Source organism: Bos grunniens, chromosome 19 (assembly GCF_055505025.1).
Source record: "Bos grunniens cultivar Pamir isolate PY7600 chromosome 19, Bosgru_T2T1.0, whole genome shotgun sequence".
In the NCBI taxonomy this organism is placed as follows: domain Eukaryota; kingdom Metazoa; phylum Chordata; class Mammalia; order Artiodactyla; family Bovidae; genus Bos; species Bos grunniens.
The window spans coordinates 30,154,132-30,176,729 of record NC_141183.1 but is presented as its reverse complement, the minus strand read 5'-3'; the positions used below and the strand labels follow the sequence as shown (position 1 = coordinate 30,176,729).

The window sequence follows — 22,598 nt, the reverse complement described above, 5'->3', positions numbered from 1 at the left end:
GAGCACTGTTATTTATTGTTGTTGTTCAGTCGTGTCTGACTGTTTGCGACCCCATGGACTGCAGCGTGCCAGGGTCCCCTGTCTTTCACCATCTCCTGGAACCTGCTCAAATTCATGTCCATTGAGTCAGTGATGCCATCCAACCATCTCATCCTCTGTCATTCCCTTCTCTTCCTGCCTTCAGTCTTTCCCAGCCTCAGGGTCTTTTCTAATGAGTCAGCTCTTCACATCAGGTGGTCAATATCTGAGCTTCAGCTTCAACATCAGTCCTTCCAATGAATATTCAGGACTGATTTCCTTTAAGATTGACTGGTTTGATCTCCTTGCAGTCCAAGGGACTCTCAAGAGTCTTCAATACCACAGTTCAAAAGCATCAATTCTTTGGTGCTCAGCCTTCTTTATGGTCCAACTCTCACATCCATACATGACTACTGGAAAAAGCATAGCTTTGACTATACAGACCTTTGTTGGCAAAGTAATGTCTCTGCTTTTTAATATGCTGTCTAGGTTGGTCATAGCTTTTCTTCCAAGGAGCAAGTGTCTTTTAATTTCATGGCTGCAGTCACCGTCTGCAGTGATTTTAGAGTCCAAGAAAATAAAGTCTCTCACTGTTTCCGTTGTTTCCCATCTATTTGCCATGAGGTGATGGAAGTGATGGGACCAGATGCCATGATCTTTGTTTTCTGAATGTTGAGTTTGAAGCCCGCTTTTTCACTTTCCTCTCTCACTTTCATCAAGAGGCTCTTTAGTTCCTCTTTGCATTCTGCCACAAGGGTAGTGCCATCTGCGTGTCTGAGATTATTGATATTTCTCCCAGCAATCTTTATTCCAGCTTGTGCTTCATCTAGCCCAGCACTTCACAAGGTGTACTTTTCATAAAAGTTAAACAAGCAGGGTGACAAGTATTGTTATTTGATCCTTGTTTCAGAGTAGTACCTAGATGACTGACCTAAATGTTTATAGTGTAACAAAATAAAAGATAAATGGATGGGGAGCTTATAACAAAGGAGAAAAAAAGGAAAATGAGGAGTGAGATAAGTATAGAAAATGCTGGCTTTGAAGTCAGTCTGTTTGCTAGAAGTGGGCCACAGATTGTTTTGGTAGTTTTTTTTTCCCAACCAGTGTGGAAAGAGAGAGACACAATCAATTACATACATGATAAGTCCTTGTGATACATTGTAGTACAGCCATGCAATGGAGTACTACTGCTGCTGCTAAGTCACTTCAGTCGTGTCTGACTCTGTGTGACTCCATTGACAGCAGCCCACCAGGGTTCCCCGTCCATGGGATTCTCCAGGCAAGAACACTGGAGTGGGTTGCCATTTCCTTCTCCAATGCATGGAAGTGAAAAGTGAAAGCAAAGTTGCTCAGTCGTGTCCAACTCAGTGACCCCATGGACTGCAGCCCACCAGGCTCCTCCGTCCATGGGAGTACTACTCAGAATTAAAAATAAATTAAGTATTTATACATATATAAACAACTTGGATGAATCTCAAAAAAATTATGTTGAATGAAAGCAGCCAGACAAAAAAGGGTACAGGGTACAGACTGTGTGATTCCATTCCATATAAAATTCTTTGGCTCCTATTCCTGGGCCAGGTATTGGAGAAGATGGTTTTTCTGATGTCTCATGTACATTCTGGCCTCTAGGCCCCAGGCTGAGCACAGAGTGGTCTTGAATGGGTGTGTCCATCGCTGGAGAATCCAGCAGCTCACTCACTGCCAGTCACTCCTCTGCTTCCTGTTGTTCTGGAATCAGATCCCCTCGCTGTGGCTTTCAGGCCCAGTGAGGTCAGAGGGAGCCTCCTGCTCAGTGCCGCCCCCACTGCACTCCCTCAGTCACTCTCATCCTCCCCCAACAGCCTTCCTTCCGTCTCCCAGACCCATCTTGCCCTTGCTGCTCTTGGGGCTTGTGTTCGTCCTTCAGCTTGGACAGCTCTTCCTTTTTATCCTATCATTCAGGTTTCAACTCAGGAGTCTGCTCCTCAGAGAGGTCTTCTCTGACCACATTGTCCTACCCACTGGAATACTCTGTTCTTGCCTTCAGCACACTTATTGATGCCTGAGCTTGCTGTGCTCACTCATTTTTCACCTCCTGCACATTGGAAGTCCAGGAGGTCAGAGACTGTTATCATGGTGTCCAGACTGATGCCTGGCACACAGTTGGTGTTCAGTGGGCATCTGAAGGCTGTAACACTCCCGCCCAGACCAAGTGGGTCAGTGTCCAGGCTCACTGGAAGGCACTGTGGTACAGGAGACAATGGGCTCCAGTGCACAGCGTTGTCCCTCAGACCCCAGTGGACATCAGCAGGGCAGTGACCTGTTTGGTCACGTCTAAATGAAAAAATATTTTTGTGTGTTCCTCAATTAGGTAAAGACTTCTTAATTATGATACCACAAATGTAATCTGTAAAATAAAACATTGATAAATTGGAATTAATTACATTCTATCTGCCCAGGGACTTCCCTGGTAGTCCAGTGGCTAGGACTCTGCACTCCCAGTGTGGTGGGCCCAGGTTCAATCCTTGGTTAGGGAACTAGATCCCATAAGCCACAACTAAGACTCAGTGCAGCCAAATAAATATTTAAAAAAATAAAATCTATCTCCCAAACCCTCATATAGGAATATGATGATAACATACTTGCAAATCAGATTCTAAAATCATTAGATGGTTAAATACTATTCTCCCTGGAAGTCTTTGGGGAATGTGGCCATTTAAAAAAAATTGACTAGCACTATATTTTTAAAACTTTGGGTAGCTATACCAACTCAGAGAGCTTGCCTGGGTTTTTCTCCAAACCTGCCTGATCATTTGTCTGATCTTGCTTCTTTTATTCATTCAGCAAATTTACTGAGTGCTTACTTACAGTCCTGGCGTGCTGCAGTCCACAGGGTCACAAAGAGTCAGACACGACTTAGCAACGGAACAACAATGTTCCAGGCATAGGTCAAAGCCCTGAGAACGTGATAATGAACAAGACAGATGGAGTTCCTGGTTCAGGGAGCTCAGTTTCTCGTAGGGAGGCAGATGACAAAACGATCTTTAACGTATTAGGTAGTGATGAGGGCTATGGAATAAAGCTAAGGTTAGAGAGAGATGCTGCTCTATTAGGTAGCACAATGGCCTCTGAAAAGGTGGGCGTTTGAGCAAACACCTGCTTAAGGTGAAAGAGCCTGTCACACAAGTAAGGCGCAGAGAGTGGAGAGTGGATTCTGGCAAAAACACAGCTGGAGAATGCTTGCTGAGGTCCAGGGATGCAAAGGAAGCTGTGACTGGAGCTCAGAGTGAGAGCGAGTGGCGAGAGGCCAGCCGGGGGTTGGGGAAGGTCTTATGTGGACTGGTTCATAGGCGACGGTGAAGAGTTTGGATTTTACCCTAATTTTGATGGGACGTCCCCTCGTCTGTCTTGCTCACTGCTATATCCCCAGGGCCATGGACAGGACCTGGCACATAGGTAGCAGAGTTGTTTGTTTGTTTTTCCCAAATCCACCTGTAGATTTAAGCCTCTCTGATCAAAATTATAACAGGATTTTATGGGGGACTTGAACAGCAAATCTAAAATTTTTAGGGTGACTTCCCCGGCAGTCTGTGGTTAAGATTCCTCCCTTCCACTGCAGGGGTGTGAGTTTGATCCCTGGCTGGGGAATACAGCATGCCTTTGGAATGGCCTCCCCCCCAAAAAAAATTTTTTTTATATGGATGTGCAAAGGTCTGAGAACAGTCAAGACACTCCTGAAGAACCAAGATATCAAGCCTTTATTACATTTTAAAGTTATAATAAGACAGTGTGATCAGCTCAGGATCAGTAAAACAGACTAGAAGCGCAAAGAAAAAGCCATGCATATAAAAAAGCCTAATATACATTCAGTAAAGAAGGGACTGTTGGAAAAAATGAAAATAAATCCCTGTTCAGTACCACACCAAAAACTAAATTATGGCCCAGATTTAGGCCTTAACTGTGAAAGGCAAAACTTTATATTTTTTCACAAGGACATCTAGGCAAATATCTTCATGACCAAGGAAAAGAGCTTTGGTAGATCTTTCATAAATTCAACTACATTAAAACTGGGCACTTGAATTACTTCTAGTGAAACTGAGAAACTCAGTTTTATTTATTTATTTTTAACTAAAGAACATTTATTTGTTTTTCACCAAGACTTTGTCTTGAGGACGTAACTAAACTGCGCCACCACTCCCCACCCCAATTTGAAGGAGGATTAGTACAGTGGATGTTATAAATTTATAAAGCAAGTATGAACAGTTTGAGGGACTGGAACCAACGTTAACTGACAAAAACCAACTTCCATCTAAATCATCGTAAAAATGTTTAAGTAATAAAAAGGGGGGGGAGGGGGCAAAGGCGGTTGCAGATTGAACAAGATCATCACATTTTATCTAATACATTCAATTCTGGCTAGGGTATACCAAAATGGAAACAGGATAAATATAATACAAAAGTTCCACTACAGCACACTGCACACAGCTGTGTTCCAAGCCACCCCTATCCCCCTAATGCTTCCAAACTCAACTGTTTCCCAGCCTGTTGGGCCTGGTGATGAAGGAGCACGTAGATCTTCTCTTTAATCCAATGTTTGTTATAAGGCTGGTATGTCTGGGTATCAGCTCTGTAAACAATGCAGCTGAGGTCTGCCAGGTCATCAATAAAATCAGACAACTGACTGATATCGTATGTTATAGAGGGGCTGTTGGAATTCATTTTCTTCAGATGTTCTTCATACATTTTACAAACACCTACCATATACTCATTCACAGATTCATAGCGTAAGTTTTGCCTTCTGGGCTCTTGGTAGGCTGTGCTAGTAGGATGGTGTGAGACATTGCGCCAAAGTCTCCTGCTGTAGCCCAGAAACTCGGTTTTAAATTGTATTTAATTTTAATTGTTGTCACAAATGACTAGTGGCTGCCAAATTGATAGCACAGATCTAGAGTATATGGAGAAGGAAGTGGCAACCCACTCCAGTGTTCTTGCCTGGAGAATCCCAGGGACGGAGGAGCCTTGTGGGCTGCTATCTCTGGGGTCGCACAGAGTTGGACACGACTGAAGCGACTGAGCAGCAGCAGAGTATATGAAGAATATAGAAGAGGAAATAGGATGGGATAAACATAAAAAGCTGGGGTTTCCCAGGTGGCACTAGTGGTAAAGAACCTGCCTGCCAGTGCATGTAGATGTAAGAGACACAGGTTCGATCCCTGGGTCAGAAAGATCCCCTGGAAGGGAGCATGGCAACCCACTCCAGTATTCTTGCCTGGAGGATCCTGTGGACAGAGGAGTTTGGCGGGCTACAGTTGGGGTTGTGAAGAGTTGGACAGGACTGAAGTGACTGAGCATGTATGCAAACATAAAAAGTTGCTCAAGATGATCAAGAATAAACAAATTAAAACCATGGTGAGATACCACTTCATAACCTCCAGATGTGCAGGAATTAAAAAGTCAGACAATATCCACAGTGGTGAGAGTTTAAATTGTTACAACTCCTTTGGAAAACAAAATTGAGCAAGAATATTTCCTGGATCCAGCAATATCACTTTAGTTATTATAGAAGAAAAATTATCCTCAGTCTGGCCTGTGAATTTACATAATTCACAAACAGCATTCCTAATAACATATTTGAGCAATTTTATGATAGATTATAACCAAAATACCAAAATAAGATCTATTCTGAGATAGTAGATACCCATACTTTAATTCGAGTCTTAAGATTTTTTTTTTCTGGCTGCACCTCATGGCACGTGGGATCTCAGTTCCCTGGTCAGGGGTTGAACCTGTGCCCCCTGCATTGGAATCTGGAAGTCTTAACCACTGCACCAGCAGAGAAGTCCCCAAGAGTCTAAAGATCTTTTTATTTATTTATTTATTGAGTCTAAAGATCTTTAATTAGATGTTTCTATTATACACAGTCTAACAGAGATTACTGTGGTGATGATTTGTAAGAAGTTGGTCTTCATCCTCATTGCTATCATAGAGCTCCTAAAACCCTAGGAATTTTCTAAGTGGTCAGAGTGATAAAAATTTCTTGTTATTCGTAACGAACACCTTTCAACCTTCCAAGAGTTTGTGTTAACGAGGCGACTTTTGGAAAGGCCTTGAATTTGGGGGCTGTTTGTCAGAAGGTTGGAAGCTTAAGCCCTCCTCCCCCACCTTTAGGGAGGAGAGAAGAGCTTGAGGTTGAATCAGTCGTCAGTGGCCACTGATTTCATCAATCACGCCTACGTAGTGAAGCCTGCATAATGACTTACGGCAAAAAACCGTCACAATACTGTAGTTATCCTCCAATTAAAATTAAAAACAAATCTCTAAAGTACGGGGTTTGGAGAGCCTGTGACGGTGAACAGTGGAGCTGGGACTAGTGGCAGTGAGAGTGGTCCCAGAGAGGAATGGAGGGTCTGTATCCCTTCCCACATTCATGGCTCTGTGTGTCTGCTCCCGAGATATGTCCTCTGTGATAGACTGGGGATCTGGTGGGTAAACAGTTTTCCTGGTGTCTGTGAGCCGGTTGAACAAATCAGTCAAACTCCATGAGGAAGGAGGCCGTGGGCCTGGGTCAGAAGCACGGGTGACAGCCTGGACTTGCAATTGGTGTCTGGGAAAGGGGAGGTGAGGGGACAGTCTGGTGGGACTGAGCCTTTAACCTTTGGGATCTGATGGTAACTCCAGGCAGGTGGCATCAGATTTAGTTAAATTCTAGGACACCTAGCTGGTGTTGGAGGATTCCTTGGTAAAGGACCACCCCCTCCTCCACCCCCACCTTGTCTGTCAGAACCCTTTGTTCTTATAGCAAGACTGTAATAAAACCTTGGCATGTACTCAAATAATTAAGTTACCTGAAAAGATTTTTAAACACTATATCCTAGAGAATCGCTTGCACACCTGCCCCAGGGGATATGAACAAGATTGATCATAGTAGCATAGTAGCAACATCTAAACCTGTATCTTTGTCACCAGTGACATGGATATTGTGGGATGTTCATTCTGTGAATACTGTGCACCAGTGAACATGGATCAGCTCCCACTACACATGTACACAGGGATGATTCACAAAAGAACAGTCTCAGAAGAACGCATACAGTGCTATTTTACTTACATAAAATTCAAAACCAAGCAAGACTAAACACCATCTAAATACATGTACCTTGTTTGTTGTTGTTTAGTCACTAAGTCGCATCTGACTCTTCAGCAACCACATGGACTGTAGCCCACCAGGCTCCTCTAGCCATAGGATTTCCCAGACAAGGATACTGGAGTGGGTTGCCATTTCCTCCTCCAGGGGCTCTTCCCAACCCAGGGATCGAACCTGCGTCTCCTGCACTACAGGAGAATTATTTACCTCTGAGCCACCTGGGAAGCCCATTTAGATGTACATACACAGGTGATAGGGCTTCCCTCATAGCTCAGTCAGTAAAGAATCTGCCTGCAATACAGGAAACCCAGGTTTGATTCCTGGGTCAGGAAGGTCCCCTGGAGAAGGAAATGGCAACCCCCTCCAGTATTCTTGCCTGCTGAATACCATGGACAGAGGAGCCTGGCAGGCTACAGTCCTTGGGGTCGCAAGAGTCAGACATGACTGAACCACCACCAGAAGTGATTAGATAAGCAGCAGAGTCAGGGTGGTGGTTACTTCTTAGAGAGCAGGGAGGAGGATGTTGGGAATATTATAAAAATGGACAAAAGCTCCATTCGTTAATCTAGTTGGACATTCTTTTTATTAATGTAATTTGACCTGTACATATATATTCCGTAGTTACTGTAACAATGAGGAGCTGCAGCTCGCAGGCACTGGGACCACTGCCATGAGGAAGCTCTGCCCCCTGGCACTCTGGGGTGGGACTGCCAGCAAGTGTGGGTGCAGGTGCCAGTGTGGAGCTCCTGTCCTCGGAGCAGGTCCTCTGGTGCCAGGCCCTGGGACTGCTGCAGCTCAGCCTGTTTACCTGGAAACAGCTGGGCTGTATTTGTGGAGGGTATTTATGAGCAGCAAGGTATGCCCACCACACCCCTTGGCAGTGGAGGGCTGCCTGCCCCCTACCCAACACGGGATGTTCTCGGGACTGGGGGGCCCTGAGAGGTGTCTGGGCGGGGGCCTTTGGTACCGTGTGAAACCCAATCAGTTAAGAAAGGAGCAGCTTCTTCTTTGGAAAAAAGACCATGCAAAACAAAAAAGCTTAAGGAGCTAAAAAAAAAAATCACTCTTGCTGCTGTGAGGGAGTAGGAGGGGAGGTAGGAGACTTGAACGCAGGGAGCTCATTTGGGAGGGGCATTAGCTGGGGTTCCTGTGAGCGCAGTGGGTGTGGGAAGAAGTTTCAGGCAACCAAGGTCATTGCTCTTCCCTCTGGCATGAGCCCTCCCGCCTGCTAGCTGTGTGAGCACGAGTTATCTACACCCTCAATTTCCACGTCAGGAGAATGTGGACACTCACTGTGCCTGCCTGAGTACCCTCAGACACAGTATGTGAAACACCTGTTGGTGCTGTGCCTGGTGCTCAGGACCACCGACCATGTAGAATTGCCCAGAGAGAGGGTAACTCAGGAGCAGTCAGTCAGCTTGCCAGGTCCTATGCCTGCCAGCTTGAGTCTGCCCGGAACGGAGACTTCATGTTCTGATCGGCACAGAAGTTAGTGGTGGCCTCGCAAATCCTCAGAAAACAGAAGTTACCGTTGGCATGTCCGTAGGAGGGAGGAGAAATTGATATAAATAGCAGCAGGGACAGCAACAAGCCTGTCACAGGACCAGAGAGATTTGGGTACTCCTCCTGTGGTTGAGAGGGACAGTGAGGCTGGCCCACCCTAACGTCTGCTAGGTGCTTTCTGCACCTGCAGGTAGTCGGAAAGTTTGCAGGTAGCCTCAAGCCTGCCCGTGGGTACAAAATGATGCCTCTAAGAGTGGGCACTAACCCCCCTGAGGCTGTGCCTGCCTGGTCTGTGTGTCACAGGGACTCCTGCCCTCTGGTGGCAGGTGTGGGTTCTGCACACTCCAAGGAGCTGAATCAGCCTAGGCTGTACAGTCCATGGGGCTTCCCAGGTGGCGCTAGTGGTAACAAACCCGCCTGCCAACGCAAGAAACAGACGCCAGGCCAGTTCAATCCCTGGGTTGGGGAGATCCCCTGGAGAAGGGCATGGCAACCTACTCCAGTATTCTTGCCTAGAGAATCCCATGGGCAGAGGGGCCTGGTGGGCTACAGCCCATACTGTTGCCCAGAGTTGGACATGACTGAAGTGACTTAGCAAGCAAGCAAGCAATACAGTCCATGGGGTGACAAGAGTTGGCCATGACTTATCAACTAAACAACAAAAACAACCTTCAGTCTCAAGCACAAACTGTATCAGAAAAGCATGCTTGCCTTTGGAGGGCAATATCATTTACTCTCTTATGCATCTATATTTCTAGCAATTCTGGCCAAAATCATGGGAACTTATGCTTTAGAAAAAAGCAAATCGAATACACTGTTCTATTTTCAGATTCCCTTTTCCTAAAATCCTGTGCAGATTTGCCAAGGGTTTTCATGTTTTTCTTTTAAAGTTGAGTGTTCCCTGTTGTCTTTATGCCAGCACATTATACTCTGGGTCTATCCACATCCTGAGTCACCAGAGACCTCGTTATGTTGATTTTAGGGGCTGGACTAGAACCAAAAGATGCCCACTTAAATTTTATTTATTTATTATTTATTTGGCTGCGCCAGGTCTTTAACTGCATATGGTACTTGGGATCTTCCATCTTAGTTGTGACACGTGGAATCTAGTTCCCTGACCAGAGATCGAACTCAGGTCCACTGCATTAGGAGCTTGGCATCTTAGCCACTTGGTAACCAGGGAAGTCATGTGTGTATATAATGGCTAAAAGTAGCCATTATCTTCCAGTTCTGGAGGTCAGAGGTCCAATGCAGATCTTACTGGATAAAATCAAGGTGTCAGTCAGGCTGTGTTCCTTTTTATTTTGGCCGCACCACGTGGCATTTGGGATCTTAGTTTCCTGACCAGGGATCTAACCTGCGCCCCTTGCATTGGGAGTACAGAGTCTTAACCACTGGACCACCAGGAAAGTTCCTACATTTCTTTAAAGAAATTTTTTAAATTGAAGTATATAGTTGATTTACAATGTTGTGTTAGTTTTTGTTGTACAATGAAATGATTCAGTTATGTATATATCCTTTTTTATATTCTTTTCCATTATGGTTTATCACAAGATCCTGGATACAGTTCCCTGTGCTACACAGTAGGACCTTGTTGTTTATGCATCCTATATCAATAGTTTACCTCTGCCAGTCCCAAACTCCCAGTCCTCTCCTCCCCGCTCCCCTTCTCCTTGGCAACCACAAGTCTGTTCTCTATGTCTGTGGGTCTGTTTCCGTTTTGTAGATATATTTTAGATTTTACATATAAGTGATATCATATGGTATTTGTCTTTCTCTTTCTGACTTACTTCACATAGTATGATAATCTCTAGTTGCATATATTTTAAATATATATGTCTGGCCTAGAACTCACATCCAGACATAAAGAAGTCTTATATATCAAACAAGCCAACGTAGTGCCTATCAACAGGCACTTTAGAGAGATGTCCAAGTGGTCAGTAAGCACATGAAAACGTTTTTCAACATCACTGCTTGTCACAGACATGCATACACAAAAAAAAACAACCCGACCAGAAAGGCTAAATTTGAAAAGACTGACAATACCACATGTTGTGGGGGTATAGCATACCCGTGACTCTCATACACGGGTGGAGTATAAAATGGTGTGGTCTTTGGAAAGCTCTTTAGTAGTTCTTGGAAGAGCATACTGCTAATCTATGACCCAGCAATTTCACTCCTAAGTATATACCGAAATGAGTTCACAGACAGACTTTTCACATATGTAAATAACAGCTTTATTCATAATAGCCCCCAAGCTGGAAACAACCTGAGGAGAATCCACCAACAGGAGAATAAATTGTGATGTATTCATGTCAAATATTACACAACATCAAATAAAATCATGATACACAAAACAACATGGATGATTTTCAAAAACATTATAGTGAGTGAAAGATGTCAGACATGCTGTTTTTAAAGGTTCCAGAATAGGTAAAACTAACCTCTGGTGATAGAAGGCAAAATACTGGTCCCCTCTGTTCTTTCACCTGAGAGAAACTCTCTAAACTGCTGGAAGTGTTCTATATTTGAGTTGGTGGTGGTTACGTAAGCTATATACTTAAGATATGTGGATTTTGCCAGCAAAGGAAACCATAAACAAAGTGAAAAGACAATCTGCGGTAAAGGAGAAGATACTTGCAAATAGCGCAACCAGCAAGGGTTTAATTTCCAAAATAAACAGCTCATACAACTCAAGAACAAAGAACCAAAACACCCAATCAAAATATAGGCAGGAAACCTCAATGGAAGACATACAGATGGCAAACAGGCACATGAAAAGTTGCTCAGTATCACTAATTATTGGAGAAACACCAGTCAGAATGGCTGTCATTAAAAAGTCTACAAAAAATGCTGGGGAGGGTGGAGAAAATGGAACCCTCCCACACATTCAAATGATACTGTAAATTGGTACAGCCACTGTGGAGAACAGCACTAAAAAAAATGAAAAGTAGAACTGCCATATGATCCAGCAATCCCACTCTGGGCATTTATCTGGACAAAACTATAATTCAGAAAGATACATTCATCTCTGTATCAAAGCAGCACTATTTACAATAGCCAAGACATGGAAGCAGCCTACTTGTCCATGACAGATGAATGGATAAAGAAGACGGGGTACATATATACAATGGAATATTACTCAGCCATAAAAAAGGAATGAACTAATGCCATTTGCAGCAACATGGATGGCCCTAGAGATTATCATACTAAGTGAATTGAGTCAGGAAGAGAAAGAGAAATACCATATGATACTACTGATATGTGGAATCTGAAATATGACACAAATGAATTTGTTTACTAAGCAGAAACAGACTCACAGACATAGAGAACAGACTTGTGGTCGCCAAGGGGGAGCAGAGTGGCGAGTGTTGGATTGGGAGTTTGGTGTTAGCAGATGTAAATTATTATATATAGAATGGATAAACAAGGTCCTATCAAATAGGGAATATCAATATCTTATAAATCATAACAGAAAAGAATACAAAAAAGAATATATATATGTATAAATGAATCACTTTGCTGTACACCAGAAACCTTGTAAATCAACTGTACTTTCAAAAAAAAAATTGAACCCCTCCAAAAAAGTCACAAAAATTGCACTTTAGCAAAGTGTCAATTATTTTATCTTCCTTTTTTTCAATATCTACTGTATAAAAATTTTAAAGCAAACTTGTTAAAAAGTTAAATCAGATTTATTTGGAATTTACCCCGAATGAAGGAGTCATAAACTGGCTCAAAGGTGGCAGCCTAGGAAAGAGTTAATACAGATGGAGTGTCTTTAGCTAGCCTTGTTAAAAAAGAAAAAATCATTTAGTAAAATGTCAGTTATCTGCTGAGGGAAATCGACACACTGTTTAGCTCAGTGAATTTTCTATTTACCAGCAAGGTATAAATGTAATATAAAAAAAATAGAAGAGTTTGGAACTAGATCGAGGTGATGGCTGTACAGAACCATGAATGCAGTGTCAGTGAACTGTACACGTTAAAATGTTATATCACTTTCATCTTAATTTTTAAAAGTGTTCAATAAAAAAGAAGACAAAAGATATATGCATTTTGCTGTGTGTAAACTATACACCTCCAATGAACCCCTAATACATACAGCTAAAGCTGTACTTGGAGGGAAATTTATAGTCATTAATATTCCTTGTGGACAGCGACTGCAGCCTTGAAATTAAAAGACACACTTGCTCCTTGGAAGGAAAGCTATGATAAACATAGACAGTGTATTAAAAAGCAGAGACATTAACCTTGCCTGCAAAGGTCCATATAATCAAAGCCATGGTTTTTCCAGTAGTCATGTACAGAGAAGACTGAGCACCGAAAGATTGATGCTTTCCAATTGTGGTGCTGGAGGAGTCTTGAGAATCCCTTGAACTGCAAAGAGATCAAACCAGTCACCTCTAAAGGAAATCAACCCTGAATATTCATTGGAACAACTGATGCTGAAGCTCCAATACTTTGGCCACCTGCTTCAAAGAGCCCACTCAATGGAAAATACGCTGATGCTGGGAAAGATTAAAGGCAAAAAGGGAAGAGGTGGCAGAGAATGAGATGGTTGGATGGCATCACTGACTCAATGGACATAAATTTGAGCAAACTCCAGGAGATAGTGGAGGACAGAAGAGTCTGGTGTGCTACAGTCCATGGGATCGAAGAGTCAAACAACCTAGCGGCTGAACAACAAAAAATACTAAAAGAACCTCTGTATTTAATTCAATAAACTAACGATAAGATAAAAACAATTAACAAAGGAAGGTGAAAATTAAGGAAGTAGGGCACAAAAAATTAGTTAAAAGTTATTATATAAAAATGTTATTTCTTTCAAGATCTGAATAAAATAGGGCAACAAAATAGGTTTGGAAAATATTTGAGTTCCATCAGTGGTTCTTGTGAGTTTGTCTTTAAATTGATGCTGTGATCAATAGAACCATAATAATGGAATTTGGTGTGGAGTTCATTCACTTACTAAATTTAAAAAATCTGTTGACTATCAAGCTCCTGAAGACGCTGTTTTATAATCTGTCAGGAAAGCCCAAGTGTGAGAACTTTGATTTCAGCTGCTGCTTGTCCCGGAGAGGCAGGTCATTTATCCACATTACCTAGCTCATTCGGGCGCACGATGGCTCCTGCCAGGCAGGTGCTGTCCTCATTCGAGATGAAGTTGTCCCGGGGTGCCTGCTCGCGTGTGACTGGGAATTCAGGGTGACCCAGGCCTCAGGAAGGCAGGAGGAAGCACTCAGGGGTTTCAGGAGGCCAGGAGGCTTCGCGGCAGGTGCAAACGGGCCTCGAGTGTCGGGAGCCGAGGCCCGAGGCGCGGTCCCGCAGGGCTTGCCGGCTGGAGCGGCACAGGTGCGGGCCCCGCGGCGAGCAGGGGTGGGTGCGCTCGCGGTGGCCAGGTGCGGGCGGGGCGGGGGCCGAGGCCGGACAGCGGCCGGGGCGGGGCGGGGCGGGCGCGGCGCCCCGTATGCCAGAGGGGCGGCGGGCGCGCGCGGACGGTGGTAGCGCGCGGGGCGCTGCGGGCGCGCGGGTGAGCGGGGACGCGCGGCGGAGAGGCCTGCGCGCCAGGCTGCGGGAGCCATGCGGCGGGCGAGAAGCGGCGGGGCGACCAAGCCACGCGGGCAGAAGCGGCCGGGGACCTCCAGGGCCCCTGCCTCGGCCCCTAGTGCCGATCGCGCACGGCGGCCCGCGGTTCAGGCCGGGGGCGGGAGCCGGGCGGCGGCGAGGCAGCCGGCGGCCAAGCGACGGTCGCCGCCGGTGCAGGAGGCGGGCCCCGGGGAGCCGCCGCCGGTGCCGCCGTTGCCCCCGCCTCCGCCCTCGGCGCTTACCGCGTCCGAGCTGGACCTGGGCGAGCAGCGGGAGCGCTGGGAGACCTTCCAAAAGCGGCAGAGGCTCAGCTTCGAGGGCGCCGCCAAGCTGCTGCTGGACACTTAGTGAGTGCGGCGCGGCCGGGCCGGCGCCCCTAACGTCGCCACGGTGCTCGAGCCGCGCACCGGCCGGACAAAGGCCTCCGCCCGGCCCGCGCTGCGCGCCGAGGCGGCAGCCTTCCCGGGATGAGGGTCGGCGCGGCTCCCGGTCCCGGGGCCTCTTTCGTGTTTGTGCATGTGTGTTTGGAGAGCGGCTGTGAGGGCAGGGACGGGGCGAGAGGCGCTGGGACAGTTCGGAGCCTCCGGGGAGACCGGCGGCTCGGTTACAGCGCGCGCAGTGCGCGGAGCCAGGCGGCTGGAAGACCGAGCGGGCCGCTGGGTTCGGAACCTCCGCGAGCGCTCCAAGGCCCGGGGCTCTGCTTCCCCCCGCTTTGCGACCGCGGGCCAAGGACCCCCGGCTTCCCAGCTGCCCCAGAAGGACTTTGGACGGGCCGTGGGGTTCGCAGCGAGCTGTTAGCTCCGGGGGGCGCCTCGTCGTCTAGATGAGGCCCCTGCCCTGTAGCGCCCTTAATATTTCATTGTCAGTCGTGTTTCACTAGAACCTCTCCCCCCAAAAAACAAAACAACCCAACAATTGCATAACAACTCGAGGATCTCTTTTTCTTAAAAGTGTTTTTTTGTCTTTTGTCCGTAAGAAATTCTCGTTAGGCGAGTGCTTCTCAGAGATGAAATATTGGGTTTTCCGTGCGCTTCACTTTTTGGTTTATCATCTTGGACTGTAGGCTGAACATTTAAAAATCTACATCATCCAACAATTTTGAGCCCTTAAAGTGTGCCAGCTACTGCCCAGTGTCGTAAAACGCAGATTTGGAGTAAATTTAGATTTTAAAACAAACTGATAAATGGCAAAAAAAAAAAAAAAGAAAAGATTTCAAAGTGTTGAAGTGAAAGGGTGAGTTGTTGTTTTTAACCTATCAGATTGGCGCAAGTTACATTCATTCAAGAAAGAAAAACTAAATTAGAATATGTAACTTCACTGTTACTGTTAAAACATTATTGTATGAATCTGGAGGATCATAGAGCAAACAGTTAACTGTGGGTCCCTTTGGGTGTTAGGAGGCTCTCATCTTTAGCACTGTCCAATGTTGTAAGGTTTGTTTTTTACCATAAGCATTATTTGTGTATGCAGGGAAAAAAATACATCAAATTAATGGAGTCAGCTTGTATAGAAACATGAAAAAGCATACAGTCTTGGTAACCAAATAAATGCAAATTAAAGCTGCAGCAAGCTCCTTTTCCTGTAATTATTGCTTGAGAAGATTCAGTGAAATGTTTTCTCATTCATTACTGATAAGAGTGTTTAGCCCTTCTGGAAAGTACTTGGATGATATTTATCAAATCTTAATAATGTCCAATGAAGGACCTGACTTACAAGTTTTAAAGGGATTAAAGTTGAACATAATGTATACAAATAGCTCTGTAAAAATTCACATGTATGCAAAATACCAGAGGGAAATGCAGCAGAATTACAGGAGCCTTTTGTTAACTTTCTCAAAGACTCTTCTGAACCACAGGACTCAGTCTGATCCTCTTGTCTTTCTTTTTCTCAGCAGCCTGTACACCCTTTTTCACAGTCATGTAAATATTCAGTAATTTGTGTAATGGCTGCTCAAGGTCCCTAAGGCCGGGACCCTGTCTACTGTCCCTAGTTTTTTTTATTGCCCTGCTTATAAAAAATCTTAATTAGTACTGGCCATATAAATAAAAATGTTCAGGTGGCTGGTTTAGGATCTTCACCCCAGTTCTCTCTTTTCCATACATTGGGAATAATTTATTCTGCAACTTAACAAAATAGAAGTGGAAAAAAGAGCTCGTAGACACAGAAGGCACTGAATCCTTTTATAAAACTGAGGGCACCTCAAAAGCAGAAATGTGTCCCCGTTGTCCCGTGAAGACTCCAGTTCCATCTTGTTGCTCTCTTTCCACTGCGGCCTGACGGCTTAGGAATCCTAATCTCTCTGATTTCTCCCTCCAGCGAATACCAGGGCCTGGTGAAACACACAGGAGGCTGCCACTGTGGGGCCGTGCGCTTTGAAGTTTGGGCCTCGGCTGACCTGCACATCTTCGACTGCAAGTGAGTGTCGTCTTTTCCTACATTGTTTCAGAGGACACAGCGCCTGAGGGCACTTCAGCATCGTCTGGGGAGTTGGGATCCAGGTGAAACCACCATGGCCGTGAGCAGGGAATTGGGGTCAGGTGATGGGAACATAAAGGTTCATGTTCTGTTTTTTCCTTTTATGTGTGTTAGATGTTTTCTTTAAAAATTTAAAAGATGGCGGGAGGCTAAGAATAACAGCCTGCTGTGTGTGTGACACAGCTCAGTCCTGCAGCACAGCCTCAGGGGACATGGGGGTTCCCTCGACTCGGGCCAGGCAGTTTCTCAGAGACGAGTGCCACCCGTGTGTGGGAGAGAGTGGTACCTTGAAGATGGTTGGGCTGGATGCTGGATGAAAGGCCTTGGGCAGAGTCTGCAGAACTCCACAGAATTGGGTGGGGTGAGGCAAGTGCATGCACACCTGGAAGCTTGCCATGCCCCAGGCCACCTGGCGCATCTGTCTAGGTGAGGCAAGTGGCGCTACCAGGGACAGCAGAGGGCCCGCTGTCAGCACCTGCCCACCTTGTGATAGGTCAGGCCCTCCAGGCTCGCCTTCTGACCTGTGGTTGGTGTGTAACTGACTGTTCAACAATAGCCAGTTCTTTCTGCCCCTTGGTGCCGTGGTGCCTGGGTTATATGTGAAGAATGAATAAATTCCATGGAATTCCTCCTGCGGGGACCTGACCCAGTACTAACAGATGGAAGAAGCAGCCCTATGGAATAAGCTGTTAGAGGACCCCGTGTGGAATTAGAGTTTCGTAAAAGGGGGACTAAAACAAGGGACTTAGGTTTACTTCTGAGGACCTGTGGGCCGTGGAGCTGGGCTTCCTCTGATGTGCAGAGGAGGTCAGGGGACCTAGGCTTCCTTGTCCGTTTCTGCGGGGGATGTGGATCCCGAGGCGGAGAGCAGAGATCTGCCTGATGCTAGATTTCTGTGAACCCACCCTTCCTGTCACTTGTAAACCGGGGGTGGGGGTGGGGGTGGGGAGCGGGAACGTGGTTCTGCACGTCCTGGTTTTCTTAGGGTTGTGTGGCTTGCACTGCTGGCTGTGGACCTGCGGAGCAGAGGCCCCCAGGCACCCAACCTGCCTGCCTGAGCCACCCTTCCTTGGAGGGCAGTGAGAGGGCCTTCACCTCCATGGTCAGCCTGCTCCTGGGACCGGGAAACCCAGAGGGCACATAGGGTTGTTCACTGTCCGGGGTCTGCTCGTGTCTTTCCGTAGCTGCAGCATCTGCAAGAAGAAGCAGAACAAACACTTCATTGTCCCTGCCTCTCGCTTCAAGCTTCTGAAGGTGAGTGTTTTGAGCGGGGCTGGGGGGCCCTGCCCTGGCTTACAGGGGGCCGGGAGCCTCCTGGGCCTCTCGGGGGCTTTACTTTCCCTGTCACCCAGGTTTCATGCTTCTCTTTAAAAAGTTATGTTATTTTTCTCCTTTATATTTTGGATACATATTTGATCCATTATGTATAAACATGGAGGATCAAAAAATAAATTTAAGATCACCCAGATCCTCTCAATCAAAGGTAACCATTATTGTGTTTTGGTGTGTGTCCTTGTGCATTATTTTGGACATGGATGAATACGTCTAAATATATGCGTTTTTCTCAGCACAGAATTTTACCTCATTTTCTGTATTATAACTGACTCTTACCATTTCCCAATGAAAAATAAATGATTGAAAAGATTTTTAACTTTATTCTTTGGGGGAATTTTTTGTGCTTGGTCCCAGCTTTGCAAGGTAAAGAGAGAAAGGCCTTCCTGCCACCGTCCCTTGGCCCTTGGCTTCCCCTCCACCCCCTCCCCAGCCATAGCCACTTCCTACTTATACAATTATGGCTATATTTGTAGTGTTTTTTGTTATATGAATGTGCCACAAGTGATTTTCTACACTTGAACGTCTAGGTTGAGTGCAGTGCTATCTTGAACCTCCCTGTGCCTAAGTCTTTAATAATTTAGAAATTGTTTCTTTGGATCAGTTCTCATGGAAGTAAAATCTCTGGTCAAAGAGTACAGAAGCTTTGGCACTCTGCTCACGGGGTGGGATGGAGCTGTGATTGGTCCTTGGGTCCCATTGCCTGCTGTGGTCTGATCAGTGTCTTTGCTTTGGGGTTGTGACCTGTGCGAAGGTCTCCTTCCCTGGGTCAGGAGGGCCTCCTGGAAGCACCTCTGGTCATTTCTGCGCTCGTGGCCCCAGGGCCTTGGCACTGAGTGGCCCCTCAGTGAGTGTCTGGAAGGAGAAGCTGAGATTTAATCCCAGGCACTTTGGGTCAGTTTGTCTGCTTTTCTTTGTCTGCCCTGGATCTTTCCCATGGGTGTCTTATGTGGGGAGGAGGGTGCCAGTGGGCAGCAGACCTGCCCTTGTCTTTCCCACGAGACCCCCTCCCCTGGGTGCCAGCTAGAGACTGTGGCCCGACCCCTTGAGACAGGTGGTCCCCGAAGACACATGGGCGGCCAGGGGCCCTCGGTTTCAGAGTTGAGAGTTACCCACTTTGTCCCCTCCATGGGCCCGCCCGCCAGTCATTGCCCTGGTGTTTACTGCACTGTTCTCTGACCCAGCCTGTTGAAGGAGCAATTTTCTGTTTGTCCTTTAAAATTAAGTACAGAACTCATTCTTTGATTCAGCAGTGTTTATGGGCACCTCTTGTGTGCCAGGCTCTGTCACACTGAAACCCAGCAGTTTATGTGGCAGACGAGGCCCTTGTCCCCTCAGGGCTTATGTTTTACAAAGGGGAGACAGAGAAATAAGAGGCCTAGAAGTGCCATGTGGAGAGTTAAGCAGGGCAGTGTGGCAGAGGCCGACTGGTGGCGAGTCTCGGTGGGCTTGGGCAGACCCCTAGAGATGAGGCTGTTGGGGGCGCACACTCTGCATGTCCAAGGAGCTGCAGGTTGGCCTTCGTGACCAGAGGGTGGAGGCAGACCAGTGGGCAGGCTGGAAATGAGCATCCTTAGAATGGTAGGACTGGTCAGGCTCAGAGGGTGTGACCCCTGGGGTCGGGAGAATTGACCATGGGTCTGTCGTCATGGTGGTCATTTCTGACAGGGCAGGGAGACAGAAGTAAGCAGGGAGGTTGAACGTACAGGGCATTACAACTAAGATGGGCCATGTGTTCAGCAGAAATTTCGAGGGTGGGTCAGGCTGGTGGTTGGATGCATGGACAGGGTCTGGTGTCAGCACTGGGCTCTCATGCTGATGAGACCCAGGAGGCCGTGAGACTGTGAGTTTCTTGAGGGGAAGTGTTTGATCAGATACCCCTGCGTGGTTGGGGACCACGTGACTGTTCCCTGCTGCCTGTATGTGGAGGAGAGGTTGGGGGCGGGGGTGTTGAGAAGAGGCCCCTCAGGGAGCCACTTCTCTGTGTGGCTCCGAGGGACCCTCTCCATGGTGATGGTCGGGAAGACATGTGGAAACCTCTGACCCTTCAGGCACCCAGTGTCTCCAGAGATAAACTGCTGCTTTCTCAGTTATTCTTTGAAAGTGCGTGCCAGGGTGTGTGCTTTTTAAAAATAGGAATGGTAGTGTACTGCACAAATTGTTTCAAACCTCGCCTTTTCAGTTCCCTCTGTAACCTTGGAGATTGTCTGCTTGTTAGTATTTCTAAGTGGAATTGCCTCATTCTTTTCAAAACTCGGAGAGACTCCATTCTAATGTCTGTACTTGATTCCTTTAATCTTCTGTGGGACAGTTTCCATTTTTTATAAGGTTTCGCCTTTACAGATGGTGCGTTAACACCTATATCCATGTGGTTGGATAAAATACAGAGTTTTGATTGCAGGATACATTTCTAAAAGTGGCATTGCTGGGTTAGAGAAAGTGTGCATTTTGCAATGTTGGCAGATATTATCCAGTGTTGTGGATTTGTACTCCTGTGACTCACATCCAGGAGTGCACGTTTCTCTACACACGCAGTTCTGAGTAAGCTCAGTTGGTAATTTTTCCCCGGGACAATGAAGAGCATACCTCACTGCAGTTCGTGAGCATGGATATCGTGTCAAAGGTTAAAGAGAGACTTTTCTCTGGTTTCTCTGAACTGTCTGTGCACGTCCTCTGCTGGGTCTCCTGTCTGTGTCTCCATTAGGGATGTTAGCCTGTGATGTCCTTTCCTGGTCCTTTGTAGATGAATTTGAGTCCAGCGAGCATGTTCTCAAGGCCTTGAGCGGTGCTGTCTGGGGACACGGGGACCCAGTCCCTCACTTGATGCCTTCTCATTTAGGCCTGGGCCGCAGTGGGGAGCTCAAGATCAGAGGTTTTGTGTGCAGGGAGCCCTGAGTTGTCATGCTCCAGGCTGATGGGTCTCCAGGTTGTGACGATGGGCCCCAACCTCAGACAGGACGTGTCCTCGTGACCCTGGGAGCCGGGCCAGAGGGCGTTCCCCACTGAGGTTTTTACAGGGTTTATTTCTGTAAAAGACAACTGAAGCTCCTTGTCTGTGTCTCTCAGGGAGCCGACAGCATCACCACGTACACCTTCAATACCCACAAGGCGCAGCACACCTTCTGTAAGCGCTGTGGCGTCCAGAGCTTTTATTCTCCCCGCTCTAACCCTGGAGGCTTCGGTGAGTGGAATGGGGGCAAGCTCGGGGCACCAACGCCCCGTGGCCACCTGGGGTGAGACACGCTCTGGAACGGGTGCTGGAGTCTCTGGCCATCCTCCTGCCTGGCCAGGCCTCTCCCTCACGTGTGTGAGAGGAGCGGGGCTCGCCCACTGAACTCTTCGCAGACACGGCATAGCCTGGCCCTGGGCCTCCAGAGACCTTCCGGTCCTGACTCGTATTTCCTGCTGCTGTGGGAGCTGGATGCTGCCGGGGGGCCCACTGCAGGGGGAGGACATGGGCCTGGGGTGGCGGGGGTGGCATGTGAAGGAGGTGAGGATGAACAGCAGTGATGATGCCAGTAAAACTGGGCTTGTTCAAACACAAACAAGGAAACCCCAGGTCCCTCTTCTTGGATCTGGGGGCAAAACCACCCTTAGACAGTTAAGAATGACACCAGCTGCTATGCAAATCGGGTAGGAAGTAGCCATGGAGGCTGCTTCTGGAAGCCTGCAGCCTCCAGGACTGCATGGGCCAGCTGTCTTGAGCCTTGGGGGGGCCTGACGTCACCCTGCCCGCCTACCCTTCTTCCCATAGAGCTCCTGTCTGCTCCTTTCCTGCTACACGGAGCGTCTTTCCCGCCTGCCTTCCTGTACGGATGGGGACATATTTAAAGCTGAGAAAGTTACCCCTCAGTGCCCTGGATGAGGCCTGTGAATTCCTCAGGCTGCCCAGCAGAGGTGGCTCCAGGCTCAAGCCTTTCTCTTTTGTCCTCTCAGCTCGATGTTGAATGACAGTCAGCCCTGGCCACCCCTGAGCCCCGTTTGAGAGAAGGAGAGTGAGCCAGGAGCTGCCGTGGTGAGCTGTGGGGTGGGTTTGTCTGAGAGCCTTCCCGGCTTTCATGCCCACCTCCCTGCAGGGATTGCCCCCCACTGCCTGGATGAGGGCACCGTGCGCAGCGTGGTGGTGGAAGAGTTCAATGGCAGCGACTGGGAAAAGGCCATGAAGGAGCATAAGACCATCAAGAACATGTCCAAGGAGTGAGCTCCCACGCCTCCTGTCCAGGAAGGGCCTACGGCCTCTGCAGTCTGCTCCGGCCACCAGTGTCTTCAGGCAGCTCTTGTCCTCCCCTACCTGATTTTGACATAGGCTAGTTGATACCCTTCTGTCCCCCTTCCTGACTTTTGTGCGATCTTCTAGAGAAATAAATATTTTTAACATTAAAGCGGTTCCTCTGGTTTATCGTCTTCCCTGTCCTTTGGTTTTGCTTCCGAGGCCAGTGGTTCAGTGGCAGGTAATTACTGAGCACTGTTATGGTTCTTGTAGCCTTGGCCTGGCTGGGGGGTGGGGTGGGGGGGATGGTGTCAAAGGACAAATGAGAGCTGGTGAGTGGTCACAAGC

At 47.3% G+C, this 22,598-nt stretch overlaps 2 protein-coding genes, 1 long non-coding RNA gene and 1 pseudogene across 14 annotated transcripts in view; 2 read left to right on the top strand and 2 right to left on the bottom strand.

Moving 5' to 3' along the window:
• CENPV (centromere protein V) overlaps positions 1-22,422 on the top strand; it is a 30,515-nt gene extending 8,093 nt beyond the window's left edge. The window contains exons 1-5 of one of the 8 annotated variants that reach the window (XM_086358702.1): positions 13,345-13,731; positions 16,550-16,648; positions 17,893-17,962; positions 21,107-21,221; positions 22,117-22,422. In XM_086358702.1, the coding sequence (XP_086214828.1) occupies positions 13,586-13,731; positions 16,550-16,648; positions 17,893-17,962; positions 21,107-21,221; positions 22,117-22,241 (555 nt within the window). In that variant the 5' untranslated portion in view covers positions 13,345-13,585 and the 3' untranslated portion in view covers positions 22,242-22,422. Of the gene's footprint in view, positions 1-13,344; positions 13,732-14,175; positions 14,581-15,320; positions 15,467-16,549; positions 16,732-17,892; positions 17,963-21,106; positions 21,222-21,794 lie in introns of those variants that run through there. The other 7 variants (XM_086358704.1, XM_086358698.1, XM_086358701.1 and 4 more) reach the window with 7 other exon arrangements.
• Positions 2,343-4,841, bottom strand: LOC147351967 (enhancer of rudimentary homolog pseudogene; annotated as a pseudogene). The gene has a single exon (XR_015147848.1). The product of XR_015147848.1 is annotated as an enhancer of rudimentary homolog pseudogene (transcript).
• LOC147351966 (uncharacterized) lies at positions 14,637-15,409 on the top strand. The gene is made up of 2 exons (XR_015147851.1): positions 14,637-14,751; positions 15,210-15,409. It is a non-coding gene; the product is annotated as an uncharacterized LOC147351966 (long non-coding RNA).
• The window catches only part of PIGL (phosphatidylinositol glycan anchor biosynthesis class L), a 49,752-nt gene continuing 43,554 nt past the window's right edge, over positions 16,401-22,598 (bottom strand). For all 4 annotated transcript variants that reach the window (XR_015147847.1, XM_086358707.1, XM_086358712.1 and 1 more), the window contains one exon: positions 16,401-17,901. Coding sequence is in view for 2 of the 4 variants with exons in the window: in XM_086358707.1 (XP_086214833.1) it covers positions 17,812-17,901 (90 nt within the window). In the remaining 2 variants the exon portion in view is untranslated. The remainder of the gene's footprint in view (positions 17,902-22,598) is intronic.